Raw genomic sequence first — 21327 nt, forward strand, 5'->3', positions numbered from 1 at the left:
AAGGGCCGGCTGCTCATTTTCAGTAATTATGTAGCTTGTGTCCTAGATTGATGGTCTAAGACAGAAGTGAGCACAATGTCAGCAGAGTGCTGGGGGTGTCATGGACACTGTGTGCATCATTGGCAAGCCGATATTGGCTGGGGTCTCTTACCTTACACGATCGTAAGTAGGTACATGCCTGCACCCAGACCGCTAATCAGCTGAACAGCGATAGTCTTTCTGCTAGGTTCAGTGACAAAGAGCCTCTGTTGGGCTACGTGTATATCGGGACTTTCTTCCCGCCAAAGAAGCAATGAAAATGCAGGCAGACGTGATTGGGGAAAAAACAAATGCCGATGGGAGCGAGCGCTATGTGATCGTCAAAGGAAATAGTAAACAGACCAATGCTGGTTACCTAGCGGAATGAGGGTGTGCCTGAAGAGTGGAATAATAATTAATGGGCAATCTTAATTGAGTGTATTAGTGGTGTTTCAACTGGTAAAAAGGAGAGAATTTATTGTGTGTTTCAAGGCATTTGCTGCCGCATTATGTGAATACCATCCTCACAGATTTTATTGAGGTCAGCCAGGTACTTCATGCGAGTCAGTCTGGTTTTCGAGCAAATTTCAGTACAGAGACGGCTCTATTAGAAATCTCAGAGATGATCAAAATCACCTTAGACAGAGGCAGAAAGGCTGTGCTGATTTTATTAGATCTATTAGCGGCTTTTGATACCGTGCCACATGATCGCCTCCTTCATAGATTAAGGGAGAGCGGCATTGGGGGCACGATGCTCAGATGGTTTTCTTCCTTCTTGGATTACCGCCAGCAAACAGTCTGGACCCCCCCTTTTTCAGCCCGCATTCCACCACTGAGCGTAGGGGTCCCACAAGGTTCCGTTTTAAGTCCGACCCTGTTCAATATATATATATGCCCCCCCGGCTCCTATTGCAGAACAATTCGGGACAAAAATTATATCGCACAAAGATGACACGCAATTGGCGCTCACCTTGATCAGGTGCTTAATGGCAATGAAGTCAATGCTTGCTTAACCAAGGTTTTTGAGTGGTTTAGGCAAAATCAGTTGCTCTGCAACTCCGACAAGTCAGAAATTATCTTTTTCGGACACACCCCAGGAGATGAGTGGCGGTCAATGGTGGCCTAAAAATCTCCTCCTGAAAGACCAGTCTCTACTGCAAAAAATTTAGGAGTGAAGTTGGACTCTGACATGACGATGAAGTCCCAGGTTCAATCATTTGCTGGCACCTGCTTTAGCCTTTTGAAAATTATGAGGAATTGTCTCCCTTTGCTTCCTATTCCGCATAGGAAAACTGTGGTCCAGGCCCTGATTATATCAAGATTGGACTATATAAATGTTTTGTACCTGGGCCTTCCGGACTACTGACTGAACCGCCTGCAGGTGGATCAAAATGCGGCGGCTAGGTCCGTGCTCATGGTTGGACCCAGGTCACACATGTCTCCCCACCTTAGATCCTTGCACTGGCTTCCAGTGAGACAAAGAGTCTTTTTAAAATCCCTGGTCCTAACTTTTAAGGCTCTTAATAACATTGGGGCCCCGTATATTAGGAACAAAATTCAGCCCTACAAACCACTCAGAACGCTGCGATCCTCCTCCCAGCAGCTGACAATTGTGCCTAAGTTTTACCGTTCTTACAAAGGAGGCCTCTCCTTGGAGTAGCTGTGCGCTTAACAAATACACCTATAACATAACATAACAGCGATAGAAGAATATATCAATGTTTAACCATAGCAAGCACCTGAATATAGCTATTGATGTTTACAGATGACCGGGATGGACATTTGTACCCGAGCTAATGGTGTTGGTATAGAGACAGCATATATTTTAAAAATAGCATATTTCGCATACCAGGATGTGGATGTCTTTGATAAGTAAACATTGTGAATGTGTCCATAAACATATGTATTATGCAATTAGTGTTAATGTTGACACATTTAAATTCATATTTAATTCAAACACTGTAACTTACGAAATATAGTCATATTTTGCATAGCAGAATTGCAATAACTAGCAAGTATGAAAATGTAATCACATGCAGTGGAAACAGTTAAAGGACAGTTGACACCCGATAATTTCTGGGTAAATACCTCGTAAATACATACATTCCTAGACATACATGATGGGTGAACATGTACATCATTGTGTTGTCAATTACTGAGTGTGGTAATGAAACTGCGCCAATCTTCTGCGGAGTTCAACCTTTGGGCTGCGGAGTTAGTTCCTTCTATCCAACGGCATTCTAGTTGTAGAATACGTATGAAGTCTCCTCCTCTTTCTGGAATAGAGGCTTTGTCTATGACTTGCCTTTTTATGTCATCTGCTGTGTGGTTCTTTTCGGAAAAATGGCTAACAAGAGGTGCATTCACTACTGAATGCTTAATGCAACTGCGGTGTTGCCCTATTCTTGCTTTTATGGGTTGCTGAGTTTGTGCAATGGCAGGCAAGCCGCAGGGGCATGTAATGCAGTACACAACATTCCCTCTGTTGCAATTTGCAAACAAATTCAAGTGTGTGTTTAACATTTGCATGTTCAAATGTCTTAGTGTTAAAGGTGAATGCGCTTGATACACAGTTGCCTCATTTAAAATGCACCTTGACCTCTGGTAGGCCCCATACGGATTGCAATGAGCTCGTTGTTTGAAGTGGGCTTTCCAAGGAGGACCGGATTAAGTGGTCTTTCACATTCTTGCCACGTTTGTAAGCGAACATGCGTACTTCGATAGTGTGGTCTTGATGATATGCCAGTTTTTTGTAATTAGCTTGCGGACTTGGTTTGGTATGTACACCAAATGTAGTCACCAAATGAGTCTGTCAAATGTGTTTTTTTCTTTGGTGACTAACAGTGCTTCTCTTGGGCAAAATCAGGTATGTTTTAGTGACTTCCTGACTAACCTGTTGGGGTAGCCTCTTGACAATAGTTTATCTTCCATATTATCTGCCTCTTTCATGTAGTCATCTTTTTTTGCACAGTTTCTGCCCAAGTGCACAAATTGTCTGGAAGGTAGACCATCTCTGAGTGCATGTGGGTTGTGACTTTTGTAGGAAAGTAGAATGTTCCTTTCTGTTGGTTTTCTGTGAAGGGAAGTATATAAGACCTAATTTTCATGTTGTATGTTTAAATCTAGAAAAGCTATGCTAAATTTCCATATCATAGAGGTGAAGGTGAGGTGCTTTTGTTTGCTGTGTAAATATGTGACAGTTATTGAAGTCATGTGCACTATCAGACCAAATAAGAAATATGTTGTCTATATACCGCTTCCAACATTTAATGCTGGAGCGGTACCTGCTCGTAGTGTTAAGGGCACATTTTTGTTCTATATGGTCCATGTAAATAATTAATATGAAAGAATAGTTATGTCCTCCTTAGTATCCCCTCGTTGCACTCCTGTGGGTTGAAACAACCCTTTTTCTAAAGTTCAAATAGAATCCACAAACGCTCTGTTTTTACTTTTTTCCAAAGAAATTTCTTTCTTCCTTTTATTTGATGCTTAAGGAATCACAATAGGCCCCTGATGAAGGGTCTCGACCCGAAATGCATTGGGACGATTGAAATGTCACATATGATAAAGTTGATATCATGAAGCCGCTTGAAAGAACCATATGATTTATATTGACATGAAAACATTAACATTGTGATTCCTTAAGCATCAAATAAAAGGAAGAAAGACATTTCTTTGGAAAAAAGTAAGAAAGAACATTTGTGGATTCGATTTGAACTTTAGAAACAAAGTAATTATATTCCAGGGCAATTTGTAGAAGGGAAAAGATAAATGTAGTGGGTACTAGCGTTGGTCTAGGTCTGGAATCTAATAGATTTTCTATCATCTGTATACTTTCAATTTGTGGTATATTGGTGTAGAGAGGGGAAATGTCAAGAGTTGCCAGCCAATCTGTTGTGATACTGTTTGGCCTGTTTTCTACTAAGTTGATCATCTGTATGGAGTCTCTCACATATGTTTCCTGTAGTGGGGCACCGTCTTTAATAAAAAAATCTATATATTTACCAATCAGTTCTAAGATCAAACCATATCTCGAAAGTATAAGGCGTCCAGGAGGATTTGTGGTATTTTTATGGATCTTGGGGATGGTATAGTGGGCCAGGGTTATGGGTGTTCTGCATTAAGAAATTCAAATTCTTTCTTGCCAAGAAACCTTGTTCTCTTCCTTCGGTGGTTATTCTTAAAATCTCTTTAGTGATACTGGTCAATGGGTTGGTATCTAATTTCTTGTTGTGTTTGATTTCTCCTATTTGTTTTCTAATCTCAGTGTCGTAGTCTTTCCGGTCTTGGACAACAATACCACCTCTTTTGTCTGCCGGTTTGAGTATGATAGATTTATAATTTTTGAGCCCCTCTAGGGTTTTTCGTTCTTCCAAGCTGATATTTTATGGTATGAAACGACTTTTCAAGTTGTCCACTCCTGCAAGTATGATTTTCTCAAATGTTATGAGTTCTGGCGGCATCATGCCGTTAGTGGGATAAAAAGTGGAGGGTGGTCTTAGTCCTGTGATGGAGTCTGGTGTTATGTCATCGCTGTCCATAAAAAACAGTTTAAGTCGTATCTTACGGAATATCTGGTATAGTTCTGTCTTTAGATTGAAAAAGTCACTACTCTCTGTAATTACAAATGATAGTCCCTTAATTAATAAAGACATTTCTGATGAGGATAACACATGCTGTGGAAAATTGAAGATAGGGGTGGTCTCTGTTCTAATACTCGTGTGGCCTAGCATTGCTGGGGGCACCATTGGTAATGTTTATTCTGTGTTTGCCTTTCCCCTGCGTATTAGTACCATGTTTTGGCCTTTCTCTTCCTGCCTCGATCTAAAAACGGCTGACCTGGGTGACTATCAGAGTGACTTGGTCCCGGTTGGGCGTCAAGAGTCGTCTGAACCTCCTGATGTCTCTGAGAAGGTTTTAGGCTGAATCCTCCTAAATCTCTCCCACGTATTTTGTCTGTTTTGTGTGCCAATTTTACTGTAACAGTCTTCTCTCAGGTAAGGATAAACCTTTTCTTTTGAGAAGTTTTTAATATCTTTTGCCACTTTGTCCGCCTTTTTCTTCATGTCCTTCCCAGTCGGATGCTTGTTTCCGTTCTGGGAAGGACATGGCTTTTGTAGTTCGGACTGGACTGTTCCCATGGGGCACAGAGTCAGCGCTGATTTGCATATCGCCATTGTCTAACCCAGGGTGGTGTGGAGTGGAAAAACGATGGATTTGGGCCCAGATCTTTGGACTGGGGTGAATGTGTGACATTGATCCACATTCTGTCCATCACTGTTGTGTTTGCAATTACCGCTCTAAGTGTACTGGGGATGCTCAGACGTGAGTCCCAGGCACTCCACACCACTGGAATCAAGCTAGCCGGGCTGATGAGAGGTGTTACCTCGAAACCGGGCCGGTCCTCGGATGCTTGTTTCCGTTCTGGGAAGGACATGGCTTTTGTAGTTCGGACTGGACTGTTCCCATGGGGCACAGAGTCAGCGCTGATTTGCATATCGCCATTGTCTAACCCAGGGTGGTGTGGAGTGGAAAAACGATGGATTTGGGCCCAGATCTTTGGACTGGGGTGAATGTGTGACATTGATCCACATTCTGTCCATCACTGTTGTGTTTGCAATTACCGTTTCTATACCTAACACCATCCAGTGGCGTAAACAGATTGTGGAAATATGACTGAAACCCCCTTTGAATTTCGGATCTTCTCAGAAAATTCCTGGGATGTTTCTGACCTGCAAGCCTAGCGGAATTATTTATGCCTTCAGATATTCTGTCAGCATCCAAGCATGAAGCTCAGTTCTGACATGTTCTTTCTTTGCTTGCTCTAATTTGTTGTGGGCTCACAGTCCTGCTAGGTTGGTTGGAAAACAAGGATGGTCCACTGATTATTTTCGCAATGTACTTAGCAATGTGTAGGGGAGTCTCTCTTTGTGACATCATAACCCTGGGAGCTACACTTAAACCCTACATATGTGGGAGATCCTGTTATGGGATACTTCCCTTGCGGTGCAGCCACCGCTCTAAATGTCGAAAAACCAAACAAGGGAACCTTACTCACTAGGAACCAGGGTAGTTAAAGTGTTAACAAAAAACAATGGCTCCTATGGACTAATGGCAACTTGATATAAGGTAAATACGGACATTTTCACGAAGGATACTGTGTTTATAAAAATTGATATCAATAGACTTCACTATGAACTTCTATATATCACTCCACAGGGAAGACTTTTTGAGACAGCTTTATCTCCCTAACAAGGTAACATCTTTTTGTCAAATTTTACACGATGTGGTTACAATTGATGTCATTTTTGCGTGTCACCCCCTTGGTAATAATAACACGTATTTTATGTAGGGCAATATGACAGCCCAAGCCAAACCCTGCCTAGTACATTTCAAACAAATTTGTGTCGGCCTTGTCTATGATGAGGAACCTTTTTGTAAAATCATGTACCTCTGTGAATCCTTTCCCATTTGCTGGCCCTTTTAGTAATTTTAATCGTGTTTCCTGTAGGACATGCCCACCCCCTTTCCCGTGTCCTGAAGAAGACCCGCCATGTAAAGGACATCACCCCTACGAACAGGGTCGTAACGTCGACTGCTAGACCTCTAACACATGACTAGAGTGTGACGAACAACACCAGTTACAACATGATGTTTTGAATACCATTTTCATTAAAAAACTTTCACTCCAGTTGCACCAATCCCTGCACATTACCCCCCCCCTTTCCCTGTAACGTGGGCACTGAATAATGATATATAAAAAATGATAATTCTGTGTTAAAAAGTTACAATGCAAGGAAAAAATTCACCAACACTATGTGAATAAAACAATAGTGTTGTACTAAATAATCTTGTCATTTACTGTTTTTCATGTCATTTGTTTTGAATAATTCTGACTTGGTCAGGGACCACTCTCTTTTTATAACGCGATTTATCTCGGAGCATGTGTTGGAGGGTTGCATCTTGAACCTCACATCAGCCTCCGTATTTCAGGATATATTTGGTCTGTGGTTGGAGATGGTTGTCAGTGCTGCTGGGTCTGCAGGTTACTATTCCATTGTAGTATGCTCTTGGGTCTTGTATGGTCCTCAGTGTCTGTGGTGTCATTGTGGTTAGTTGTTTCTTAGATTTATACCTTCTCTCACTAGATGCTGCTGTTTTATGAGTGCAGGGTCAAGACTGATTTGCATATGGCTGTGTCCAAACTGGAATGGCATGGTGAGCAAAAAAATGATGGCTTAAGGCCCAGATCTCTGTACTGGGGTGAATGTATGACAATGTTCTGCATTCTGTCCATCAATTGTTGTTTTTGCATATGTCACCCTGAGTGGGACGGGTATGCCCAGACGTGGGTCCTGTGCTCTCCATGCCACTGAAATCAAGCTATCCTGGGTGATAAGGGCTGAAAGCCCGAAACCGGTCCTAGAATGCTTGGTTCCAGTCCAGGAAGGATCTGGCCTAGCAGTTCAGGCTGGACTTTTCCCATTGGGTGCAAGGTCAAGGCTGATTTGCATATGGTTAGGTCCAAACTGGAATGGCATGGTGAGCAAAAAAATGATGGCATGAGGCCCAGATCTCTGTACTGGGGTGAATGTATGACATTGTTCTGCATTATGTCCATCAATTGTTTTTTTGCAGCTGTTTTATTAGTAGTATTACTTAGACTTTTTGGTTGAGTTGGGAGAAGTCGGTAGTTAGCAATAGATTTTGTAGGTGATAATTTTAGTTGCACTGTATGCACCGGTCAGAAGATGCTTCGTTCCCATAAAGTACTAGACATTTCTGTAAGTATTCTGAGTTTTGTTTGATGATCTCTCAGCTCTCAATTTCTGGTTCACTGGCAGATTCTTTTTGTATTATGTTTTAATGATCTTTAAATACAAGCAGCAAACATAGTATGAAGTGGGTGATCTATGAACCCGACAAGTCATCAGTTATAGCCAAATACATACTTACAAAATGTAATAGTTCTAAATCAGATACACTAATTGCTGCAAGGGTACTCTATAGAAAGACTGAATACTATATAATGAAGCTCTGTTGTGGTTCAGGAAGGCAATATTTCGTTTACATACATCACCTCTGACAGCATTTTTTATCATCTTCCCAGGTGCTGATTAAGTTTAGGGTCATTTCTGCGCGATCATTGATTTTCATTGTAACGCTATTCTTTCCTAGGCTATGAACATGATGAAATAAAATGTATTAATTAATAGTCTTGCTGTACCATAGGACTTAAGTCACACAGGGGCGTGGAATTTAATAAAATATCTACTTGTCCATGGGGCAGGTTGCTTCATAAATCTACTTGTCCTGTAACAAAATACACTTGTCCATTTAGTGCCACGTAGTGCAGGGACACATGATGGCAGCAATCTCATTATATAGGAGCTCTGATATAGCCTCTCTGATTATGCCAGGGCTCCTACCATAGTACTGTTTGAATGCTTGCAATCCCCTTATGTTGCCACATTTCTGCAGATCTACATACTGGGGCTGAAGGTAGTGGTAAGCAATAGTTACAGGGTTAGAATGCCCTTTTGAGTCTGTGCAAACCTACTAACTTGTACGTTTTAAAGCTTTTCAACAGCTCTTCTCATATCTTTTCCCATACTGAGAAATGTTGGAAACTTACTCCTAACGATGGCAGATAGAAACCTTCTTCCAGAGTTGTGGAAAAAAGTGGTTGGAAGGAACTTGCAAACACTCAGATATATGGCAGAAGAGAAATAGGACGAATATTGTCTAACCTGTCATAGCTGATATTGGGCTTCTTTTGGAGAGGAAGGACTACCACCCGTTTCCAGGCATCAGGGACAGTATGGGTCCCAAAAGAGATGTCCAGGAGGTGACGGATATACGGCTCTAGTACATGCAGACTGCCCATCAGGCGTCTGGGTGTAGTAGGGTCTCTAGGGGAGCCTGATTTTATTGATCCACAGATCTGAATAAGTTTCTCAGTAGGCGGGGTGACGAATGTAGTTAACACCCGTTGTTCTCCCCTTACCCCGTGCATCTCTTCAATCTCGGGGTCTATGATAGCCCAATGTATGATTAGCCATGTCTCTGTTCGGTTTATGATAACCCTGCCAACTACCTTTTGGATGGTATTGATTAAACTTATTGGTCTGTAGTTGGCAGGGTCCTCTCCATCACCTTTCTTGTATATAGTGATAACCTCCGCACCCTTCCAGGATTCAGAGACAGGGTGGCCGTGCTGGATTAAGTTAATTAAACAGGCTATAAGGTCTGCCCATAGTTTGGGGTCATGCAGTAGCAAATCCCCCGGCAGGCCATCTGGGCCAGCCGCCTTCCCTGGTATTATTTTTGAAATAGCATCCTGGACTTCTCGCGGGGAGAATGGCTCTTCCTTGGTACCTAACTCCATACTGGGCTCGCTCTGGATTTCCATAGCTGGAGATGTTAATTGACCTTCAACACTATCCTCGCAGTACAATCTTAAAAAATGGGAATACCATTGATGTTCGTTTATATGATTTAAAATCGGCTCTGCCCCCCTTCTATCAAGAGCATTAATCAATTTCCCAAAAATAATAGAATTTTTCCCACAGGCTGCGGCCTTGAGCTGCTGCCAATGCTCCTCCTCCCAATCCTTCTTAGCTGATGTTATGCTTCTGTGATACTCCTTTCTGGCTAGTCTCACTGCTATGGGATCCTTACTTTTTATCGCTAGTGTGATAGCTTTCCTCTTTTTCCTACAATTTGCCGTGTACCAGGGGTTACTCTTAAGGGGTTTTTGGTTTAACGTGGGTATCCCCTGTGACCTCTTGGTAAAAAACTCTCCTATTTTTTTTGTTAAGTTCTTATACAAGACGGGCAAGTTTGATCCGGGAGAGTGAGGTGCTGCTAGAGCGACGGCCGCAAGGCTTCAAGTTTCAGCTAAAACTAGCTCTTTGATGCTATTAAGTTTCCCCTCTTCGCACCTAACCACATTCCATTTTAACTTCCGGTTACAATTGGAGGGAAAGACCTCTTTAGTAATCATCTCTGGACTTCCACTTTTGCCGATCCCATTTACCCAGTGGATTTCCATGCATAATGGGTTGTGATCACTATCTGTTGATTGCCTAACCTCCATGTCAACTAGGCTTGCCCATGATTGTATGTCCATAAGGATATAATCAATTTGAGATGGGCAGCCTATCCTGTTGTAAGTCATTGCCCCTTCGCGATCTGAGACAGTCCGCCCATTGAGAACCTGTAAATTGTGTTCTAGGGTTGGAGCATTCAACTGGATTCCTCTGGCTGTCCATTTCTTAATGGGAGCAAGGACTAGGGGAGGTATAGTCTGCCTCCAATCCTCTGAATTAAAACCTAGTACCTCTTCATCATCCAGGGGTTCAAAAGTGCAATTAAAATCCCCCCCACTAGTATTTTAGATCTAGGTGGAAGATCTGATAACCTCATATCTAGCAACTCTATTGTGGGCAAGGTTAAACCACCCTGTAAGCCTCTTGCATAAACACAAAAGAGTTCAAAAATAATACCCCCGGACGGGCTCTTTAGGGAGATGTGCAAAATGTCATTGGAATCAACTTTATGGGTGGTAACAACACAATTCAAATTCACCTTTACCCAAATATGCAGGCCACCAGAGGGGCGACCTTTCCCCACCGTGACTGCAGGAGTAAAATAAGTTGAATACCCATTTTTATATTGCGGGGTCAGGCACCAGGTTTCATGGAACATGCATATATGGAAAGTGTTAATGAAATCGTTCCAATCGGGGTTAACAAGATTTTTTTTTAATCCTGCTATGTTCTAAGACAGAATATTAATGGAGATAGGGGCTACAAATGGTTCATTGATTGTGACTGGAGTACTGGGTTCCTTTTCTCCTAAACCAAAACTAGTAGTTCCCAAACTGGCTAAACCATCCCTGCCGATTTTTGTTCCTTCCCCAGGGGCAACTGACACCTCCCTCTTTCCGATTTGTCCAGAAGACTGGGTTGGAAGTCAGTCAACTCCTTCCAATCCACTGTAACGATTGTAGCAGGGGATTAGGGGATAATTGAGCTGTGGACCAAGCCATTCCCCATTAAACTGATTACCATCTGGGGTAGGCCTCCCTGCTCTTCTACGTACTATGTTCCAACCTCCGTCATCGCCCCTACCCCAATTGATAGTATTCTGATCCCTCAAAGTCTCAGACCTCATCCCCCCCTCCTATAATTGGAAACCCTCAACCAGCTCTACCTATTGTCATGATGTTCCGTAGACGTATAGAAATATGACAGGGGTTTAACCATAATCATGGAGTTGTTGTTACATGGGGGCCCAGAGCAAATATGCTCCACCAATCGCGGGTCCTCAAATGTTACCACAACACAGTCTCCCTGTAGGCTTTTCTTATTCTCTCCTACCCATGGAGCTCTCTCCACCATAAGCATTTTATTGTTAATATTAGGAGGAGGAGGAATATTTCTGTCTAACCAGTGACATACTTTGTTTTTGAGTACCCAGAAGGGTTCGGGGGTGGCAGGGGCAAGCTCAGGGACACCTGTTAAAACTATCACATAAGGACAGGCGTCAGGTGGTAGACTGATGTTCCGACGTATCTTCGATTTCTCGAGATGGGATAAAGAGGGTTTAGGGACTGAAGTAGTAGGGCCAGCTACATTCTGGGGTTTAATGGGTGCATTAGTGGCTGGCTGATTGGTACACACTTTATTACCCTTAGGGATAGGAGTTTTAGGAGGGCGGGTCTTGGGGGTGTAGTTTTCCCCTACAGATTGATTCTAGGTCATGGGCGGGAGACTACGAGCGGGAGCCGGTACATTGGAAACCCTTTGGACGTGGTTTTTTTTTCCCGGGATTTTAATTCCTGGAGAAGAGCCTGGAGCTGATGTTCTATGCCCTGCAGTCTAGTCTCCAGGGGGGAAAGTAGAGACTTGATAAGGTCGGATATGGAGCTTATAAGTGGAGCATTCCTATCCTCCAAATCCTCTGAGGATTCATCAAGGCTACTATCGTCAAGAATACTGACCAAACTGCTATTCGAGACTGTATCATCTGGGATACCCATTGGTAAAGGGGGGGATACATACTGTGCCTTTTCTCTCCCTGTGTTGTGACCCGAATGATCCCTCCCCTCCTCAGTATTGCCACTAGCGCCAGTCACATCACCGGTGCATCCCAATATATCTTGATTGGCTATGTTGTCACCATTGACCTTGGGGGTTGTTCGTTTTGATTTGGGAATTGCACCTTCCAATATACCCCTTTGGGTATAAGTGTTCTCCTGGTGAACAACAACTGGTATGAATATTAAATTATTAACCAAAGAGGTCGATGTTGAGGAGGTCAAGGGAGGTGGGTCCAAAAAAGTTAAATGGGTACTGGTGGTGGTGTGAGTCATGGCATCGACCTGCATAGGATGGGGATCGGAATCACTTAAAGCTTTGATTGGGGTGCGCGCAGAGGCTTTATTACCTAATGACGATCTTTTAGCATGCGCGAGGTCCTGAGAGACCCTTCTTTCCATAAGCACTATTCCCTGGTCAATTAGGGAATTAGTGCGAAGGATAAAATTGTCCAGTGTACCTGTCAGTTTTGGTTTTTTTTGCACCTGCCGCAGCCTGGCTGCGGGTCTCACGCGTGGACATAGCCTTTAGCAAAAATAGCGGCTGACAATAAAATACAAAATCAGATTACTAACAAAGTAAGAGACCGATAAACAGGGTGCTCGATGTTACAACGTTACTAGGACCCACAATAAATACCAACTAACACAAACGAAGAGAGAATGAAACAGTAAAAAGGTACCAGTGCAAAGATCAATAGTGGGGCACGACAATAGAGATATACTTGCTGTACAGCAGTCTTTAAATGGAAGGTCAATCATGGGTCCTGGCCCAGTCCAGTACCTACAGGCCTCGGAGGGCCACAGAGGGCCCGCCCTTTGCCCGGGCTTAGCCCCGGGCTATGTCCCGCGCGCGTCCCGCTTGCGCGTGGTCTGGATTAGCTTTTAACAGGCAGGAGGCGGGGGCGGGAAGAGGACCAGCTGCGGCAGATGACCAGCCGCACAGCAGGCTGGTCCTCGCAGTCCCGCCGATAGCCTTGATGCGTGAGGAACCCTCGAGTCTCTTGAAGAGCGGCTCCCGCGAAGCGGGGGCCGCGAGCAGTGGGTTCACAATCAACAAAGGAGGTCCATGGAAGAAAACAGCAGTCCGTTTGGCCGAATACCCAGCAGGAAACAAAGGGGCTCCGTAAAGCGCTTGCTCCACCAACTTTTAACAGGCAAGGGGCGGGAAGAGGACCAGCTGCGGCAAATGACCAGCCGCACAGCAGGCTGGTCCTCGCAGTCCCGCCGATAGCCTTGATGCGTGAGGAACCCTCGAGTCTCTTCACGAGCGCGAGGAGTGGGTTCACAATCAGCAAAGGAGGTCCGTGGAAGAAAACAGCAGTCCGTTTGGCCGAATACCCAGCAGGAAACATACACATTTGCTCATGCTAAAATGAAGTTCACAAATATTTACTATTTCTTGTCCTACTTCTGTAAATTCTTTGTATTTAAGGAAAGCTGCATGGCTGCACTTAATGCAAGGGCATATACCATGAGTGCACTTTTGAAACTTTGTTTAATAATTGGACCCCTAATTTGGTCTGGCATTGACCATTATCTTTTGTGTTTATTAAAATTCTGTTTCTCTCTCTCTGTATCGGCTGGCTTCACTGTGAGTGACATCATTCTGCTCTTTCACAAGGAGCATATAGGCACACTAAGTAGTTTTGTTCAGTGCCAGTACTTACTGTGGCAGTGGTTGCTTTTTGAGACCACATTTTTTTTGTTGCTTTTGCCAATGTGTGTTATAATGGTGAGGGCCCAGCAACTCCCACACCAATAAGGTTGTACAAAAACCATGCTAAAACAAGTCACACATTGACAAAACTAATTGAGTGGGGCGCTATGCCTTCCGTCTAGTTTGCGTTCTGTAATCCTGGCGCAAGGTATTTTAGTGATATTTACTTTCTAGAGCAAATCGGGATTTTCATTGAAAGGTTGGGCAAAGTGATGAAAAGTAGCACTATGTGCTACTTTGCATCAAGGGGTCATTCCGTAGGTGAATAATGAGTGTTTTTCTTGCAACCACCCATGAGTATTGATGCACCTACTACTCTATTAGCCGTTTTAGAAAATGTTTAAACCAAAACATCATGCTTCCTTGAAGCAGGTGTGACGGAGGAGAAACATTTCAGTTTGTCCATACTTTTCAAACTTTGCATGTGTGCTGAGTTATACAGCAGACATACAAAGTGGGTAAAATAGTAAAACATAGTTTTTAACCTATTCTTGATAGAATACACACCCTCATGCACCATGGTGCACAAGTGTGTGTTGGGGAATGGCAGCCTCAAATGCACCAGCACTGGGTGGGAGGAAAAGCAGCGCCATATCATGGTAGAAATAACACCATTTTTTTCACACTCCCCTTGACGCGATGCAGTGCTGCATATTTGGTGCTGCATTGCGTCAAAAGTTTGCACATTTCTCCCTTAGGTTTTAGTTTTCAGACTCTTCCAGATATATTCTTCAAGCCAATTGGAAAGGCGTACGATGACAGCACATTTATAAGTTAAAATATATGGTATGCCATGTTTATCCGTTGCAAATTTATGCACATCTATGAGGTCAGCTTGCCATTGATGATTAAGGACCCGATTTATAATTTGGCGGAGGGGTTTTTACTCCCTCAGGGTAACAGAGTAAATTACTGCTTCCCTACTATCCACATTTAGAAATGACCACCAAGCATGTGGTGATTTTTAGGCATTGGCAACAACTGAAGTTACAGCAGGTCCTGTCAATGCTTTTTTAAGTTTGATGCATGGCTCCATCAAAATTACAAAGTCATCCGTCAAACTTATGTTTTTATTTTCAAAGAAAATTCTTTATTGAAAATATAATTCTTTTTTAAAATGTATAAAAATGCATACAACAGTTTTCACTGCCCCTTACCGCAAGGGTTTTTCTGGCGTGATGGGCAGTGAAAACTGACCTGCATGTCTGGTATGACATACAGGTCAACCACCCACAGTCCTTACTCTATCAGGCCATAAGAGGGGTGTAACCATGCCGGAGATGGAGTGGTCTCCACTGCGGTTACATCAATGGACCTCCTACATTTAAATCAGGCTGAAGGACCATTTTCTTGGCCAAAGCATATCCTTAGCCTTAAGATATAAACCAGTACCATAGTCCTGTGAAGAGTGTAGAATTTCTTTGACAGGATTTGCATGCACATTTACCTAATGTATGAGCATCTTCTCCTGAGAAACCATTCCACTTCATGTTTTTTGTTGTTGTAAATTTAGCTTTCTTTGTAAAATGCGTATACCTCTCCAAAACTACTAATCCACAAGGGGTTGTAATAAACTCCTTGGAAAAGCTTCTGCATCCTTTCATTTCTTGAATACAAAAAATGCCCACTATCCTAAATCATCAGTTTGTCTTAATTTAATTTTTTGTGGTATCAGGATATTAAGATGCTGTGATATTTTCTATTATGCATGGTTGTTTATGTTACTATTCAGATCCAGGTGAACCCGGCACACACAGGGCCGTTCATTTTGGAGCAGGATAAAAGCTTATTTCCATAAGAATGATTATTGTCTATAGTGGCACAGTGAGCTAAAAAGATAGACTGGATTGCAACCTAGAGTAATTACCGGTGGCTGAAATGTATTTATATTACTTTTTTAACATTTCATCTGAGACATAGTGTACACTGTGCTGCTTATAGATTTTGATATTAAAAGTTTTCTTGTATCCACAGATAGGAGATTCCTGAACACATAATACGTTGAAGAGTAATGAAGAAAATGACAATACTTGAAAGGTATCTAATACTCAAGAAGAACAAGAAATGATACCAAATAGTAATAAGAAAAAGAACAAATCAGTTGGAGACAGAGAATCACGTACACAAACAGACAAAGCCTGCAAGAACATCAAGTGCAATCCGGCTTCAAGAGGCCGACGACATCCATGCTGCTGGACTCAAAAGATTAAAATAAATTAAAATCACAAAAATTAAACTGGCAGAACACATCCAGTATAAAAATATGCTAGATACCACCCTTTATCTTAGATAACTATTAGGTAGCTACAACAATGCTAGCCTCTCTAACATGATAATATAAAGACTGTGATGTTAGTCCACCATAAACACTGTTTGACTGGCCCCTACAATCCGTTCATTATTCTAGAATATAAAGACTTGGTAATGAGTTTTTTTCTTTGTCTGTGTATTTTATAAATATTCTCCTAAAATATATTATTTAGATAAGCTGTGAGTTTGCAGTTCTACTTGAAAAGTACTTAACGCAGGTTGAAGACACAGCTCCTTATTGGAAGACCATGCATATGTTATCAGTCTTGCAAGAATTCCAGTAACGAATAAACATTATTATTAAGAACACACACCCTTCAAATACTACAAATATCAAGTGAATATTAAAATATAGTTGGTGGTTCAGGAACCACAATGGTCAGTCAGCAAACACATGGCATAATATGATTTATGCCAAAATATAGCCAACACTTGGTGAAACCCATAAGGACACCGTTAATGTGGCAATAGTGTTCATCAGCGATTCACAGCTAAGAGTTCATTAATAAAGAGAAGAAACAACATAAAGGTTCTGTGTTTGTGAGAAAATAGTTAATCATTCATCATTACTACACTGACACCAGTAACAACTCAACAGAAAATTCATTTTTGTGTAATGAATGTAAGATGACCTTTAATGAGTCATCGACTCTGTGGAACAAATATTGCACGCATAAACCAGAAAATACAGATACATGTAGTGAAAATGGAAAGTGCTTTACTCACACAGCAAACCTAAAGATCCATCAGCACTCACTCACAAGGGAAAACCCATACACATGCAGTGAATGTTGTGAGGGGTTTACTTATGCATCAGAGCTAACCAGCCATCTGCGACGGCACACAGGAGAAAAGCCAGACACATGCCAAGAACGCGGAAAGAGCTTTAGTAAATCCTCAAATCTAAAGAGCCACTACCTAACACATACAGGAGAAAAACCACACACATGCAGTGAATGTGGAAAGAGCTTTAGTACGTCCTCAAATCTAAAGAGCCACTACCTAACACATACAGGAGAAAAACCACACACATGCAGTGAATGTGGAAAGAGCTTTGGTCGTTTACCAGATCTAAAGATCCACCAGCGTAAGCATACAGGGGATAATCATTACACTTGCAGTGAATGTGGAAAGAGCTTTTCTAAAGCATCCATACTAACCATCCATCTGCGGCAGCATACTGGAGAAAAACCATACACTTGCAGTGAATGTGGAAAAAGCTTTTGTAGCTCTATGCAGCTAAAACGCCACCAGCTAACACACACAGGAGAAAAACCATACCCATGCAGTGAATGTGGGAAAAGGTTTACTGAAGCATCACGCTTAGCAATTCATGTGCGATGGCATACAGGAGAAAAACCATACACTTGCAGTGAATGTGGAAAGAGCTTTCGTACATCTGCAAATCTAAAGAGCCACCGGCTAACACACACTGGGGAAAAACCATACACATGCAGTGAATGTGGAAAGAGTTTTACTGAAGCATCAACTGTAAGGAAACACCAGCGAATCCACACAGGGGAAAAACCTTACACTTGCAGTGAATGTGGAAAGAGCTTTACTGTAGCATCAAATGTAAGGAAACACCAGCTAATTCACACAGGGGAAAAACCATACACTTGCAGTGAATGTGGAAAGAGCTTTAGTAGCTCTGCACATCTAAAGAGCCACCAGCTAACACACACTGGGGAAAAACCATACACATGCAGTGAATGTGGGAAGAGCTTCACTCAGACATCAGCCCTAACCATCCATCTGCGAAGGCATACAGGAGAAAAACCATACACATGCAGTGAATGTGGAAAGAGCTTTATTATTGCATCCGACCTAAACATCCATCTGCGACGGCATACAGGAGAAAAACCATACACATGCAGCAAATGTGGAAAGAGCTTTACTGACGCATCAGCTTTAAAGATCCACAAGCGAATACACACAGGAGAAAAACCTTACACTTGCAGTGAATGTGGAAAGAGCTTTATTATCTCCTCACATCTAAAGACCCACCAGTTAACACACACAAAGAAAAAACCATACACATGTAGTGAATGTGGAAAGAGCTTTACTGAAGCATCAGCTTTAAAGATCCACAAGCGAACACACACAGGAGAAAAACCATACAGATGCAGTGAATGTGGAAAAAGGTTTACTCAGCTATCACATGTAAGGAGACACCAGCGAATGCACACAGGAGAAAAACCATACACATGCAGTGAATGTGGAAAGAGCTTTACTACAGCATCAGAACTAACAATCCATCTGCGGCGGCATTCAGGAGAAAAACCATACACATGCAATGAATGTGGAAAGAGCTTTCGTATATCTGCAACTCTAAAGACCCACCAGCTAACACACACAATGGAAAATCATACACATGAAGGGAATGTGGAATGAACTTTACGCGCTTATCAACTATAAAGGACCATCAACGCAAGCACACAGGAAAACCATACACATGAAGTGAATCTGGAAATTCCTTCACTTGGGGTCAATCCTAACCATCCATCTGCAAAGGCATATATCAGAGAAACCATGCACTTGCAGTGAATGTAGAACGAATTTTGTAAATCCATGCATCCAAAGAGCCACCATCTAACACGCAGGGGAAATTAACATACAAATGCAGAGAATGTGAAAAGAGATTTACACAAGCCTCAGACCTAACCTTTCATCTGTGATGGCATACAGAAGAAAAAGCATAGAAATACAGTGAATGTTGAAAGAACTGTAGTAAATCCGTACATCTTAAGAGTCAGTAGCTAACGTAGAAATGGAATAATACACATGCAGTGGATGTGGAAAGAGCTTTACTCAAGCATAAGTCCTAACCATCTATCTGTGAAGACATCCAGAAGAATACCCATTCAAATGCATTGAAGGTGGAATGGGCTTTGCTAGCTCAACATACCTAAAATGACAACAGCAATCACACGTAGGAAAAACAACATAAAATATGTAGGATGTTTCAGTTATTCATAAAATATAAGACACCCCCTGCAAACCCACAGATGTGGTTAGTGAGGGAAGAACTTGCATGATTTATTATGCCTAGTGGTCAATTAGTGAACACACAAAGTGTAAATAACATTCTCTTGTAATGGGTGTGGGAAAAGCTTCCATGTTTTTTCCATCTATATATGCATCGGCAAGTTTACACACAGAAATCTCATACAGGAGCATCGTATAGGGTGGGTTTCAGTCTTTCATTAAATTATAAGTCGCTGTCTCCAAAACATCTTAGAAAATAATTTTGGCTACAGTAAATGTGGGAGGCTTTCATTTACTTTTCAGCATTCAGAGTTATAAGGTTTATGAAGAAACTGTGTCTAGACCTTTCCGATGTCAGGTGAGGTTCAATATTGCGCTTTCTAGGTTTGGAAAAACTCAATATGTTGAAACGATCCTCCCACTGTGGAAGTTGTCTTTTTCACACTGTAAGGAGAGGTTGCTCTTTGATCCTGTTACTCAATGTATTGGTAACCTTTGACATTGTTGACCATGGGGTACATGTTTCTATTTCATTCGTGTACATGGGATGGTGAAGGCCTTAATGAACTATGTAAACATTAAGTTCCAAGTGTATTTCAATGTATAACCTTTGTTATTTTTGTAGGATAGTAATAGGTAACCATGTAGTATGGTCCTACATTTCCATCATGGTGTTCTGATCATATAATAAACCACAAGGCTAAAGGCGATGTGGTTTGTAAATATCACCAGGTCCCTCAGATGGCGATGTAGGGTCATATCATAAACATTATCCAGTTTGTATTTTTTATTTTACATGATTATTTTGTGACAGTTGGGTTAAAAAAATTATTGTTTTTTCAAATGGGAATGTTTACTAAAAACTGTAAGTGAAGTCTGGTTATGGGTGAGATTGTTAATGCTGGTCTCCTGATCCTTTAATTAAAATAAGTACGGCCAGGTATGAGTTTTCAAAATTGGAATATTAAATCAACAAAATGCAATAGTAAAGCTTTGCAGGCTGGTTTGAGGCTGTCCACTTGCTAATGAAACCCATATTTCATAGTGGCCCATGAAATGCCTCCAAAACCCCATGGGGTCAGTATCAGATCATATTACAGGATAACCTGCTATGTGTTTGTCTTCTATTAAAGTATGATGTGATTTCATTGCTCGGATCTGGGAATTCTGTATGATTGTAAAAAGAAGAGTATAATGTGTTGAGGATAGGATACACCAATCTTTTTTATGTATATTGTTTTTCTTTTTTTAGGAAAAATGATGTGTAGGGTGATCGGATGTCACCATTTGGCGAATACCTTTCAAGTCTTAGCCTTTCTTTTAAAAATCCTTTTAAAAGGTCTGTCAGTTTCTATTGAAAAAGAACCATGATTATAATACTTACAATGCACAAATAAATTAAATCCAGAACTTTCAAGCAGCTTCCACATGACATTGACTCATCCGGCCATCCTCATGGTGTCCCACTACTTATATTTAATAGACAAAAATGATTCTGAATGCATTTTTTAACTTAAAAAAATGTACGTTCATTCGTGGTTAGTAATCTTGTCATATCTGTAAACAACAATATCCATTATAAGATTTTTCTCTTGTGCACAGATTACACTTTAGTATAGATATTGTCTTCTTTGAGCATTATTGTGCAATACTATTAAAAGGATTTTATATTAATACATTTTGTCTTATTAAACAACAATTTTAACTTTAATAGCACTCTGACTGTTGTGAACACTCGGGCACAAGAATGCTTACGGGGACATAAATGCATTTGTTTTGTTTCTAATAAACTGCAGAAGAAGCAGCAAATCTTTGTAAAACCCTGTCAACTATTTATCGGGCCCCCAAAGCGAGAGTGCTTGTGAACGGGACGCTGACGCATCCAGTACTGATTAGGCGTGGCACTAGGCAAGGGTGCCAGTTGTCACCACTCTAGTTTGATCTGTATATAGAGCCTCTCCCCCGTCCTCCCCCTTGAAAAACAATCCTGGCTGCCGCTCGGCACCCTTTGCCGACCTTGAGTGCCCCTCTGTCTCAGATGACATCCACTTGGCTTGTGGGCTCCTCCTCTGCGTCCTCCTACCGCCTCTCCAGACTCCGTACGGCTCCGTAAGCCGATCCAGCCATACACCACCGGCGTAGTGAGACCGGTAAATCTTACTGTTTAATGTGCCCACTCTGGTCTTCA

At 41.9% G+C, this 21327-nt stretch overlaps 1 protein-coding gene and 1 long non-coding RNA gene across 2 annotated transcripts in view; both read left to right on the forward strand.

Annotated features, from left to right (window-relative positions):
- Positions 1-6659, forward strand: part of LOC144772303 (uncharacterized) — a 47871-nt gene extending 41212 nt beyond the window's left edge. The window contains exon 4 of the long non-coding RNA XR_013599713.1: positions 6530-6659. This is a non-coding gene — a long non-coding RNA (uncharacterized LOC144772303). The remainder of the gene's footprint in view (positions 1-6529) is intronic.
- LOC144773695 (uncharacterized) overlaps positions 1-20815 on the forward strand; it is a 177775-nt gene extending 156960 nt beyond the window's left edge. The window contains 1 exon segment of the mRNA XM_078658843.1: positions 16704-20815. Coding sequence (XP_078514969.1) covers positions 16704-18545 — 1842 coding nt within the window. The 3' untranslated portion in view covers positions 18546-20815.
- The last annotated feature ends 512 nt before the right edge of the window (positions 20816-21327 follow it).

The sequence above is a fragment of the Lissotriton helveticus genome, chromosome 8 (genome assembly GCF_964261635.1).
Source record: "Lissotriton helveticus chromosome 8, aLisHel1.1, whole genome shotgun sequence".
Classification (NCBI taxonomy): domain Eukaryota; kingdom Metazoa; phylum Chordata; class Amphibia; order Caudata; family Salamandridae; genus Lissotriton; species Lissotriton helveticus.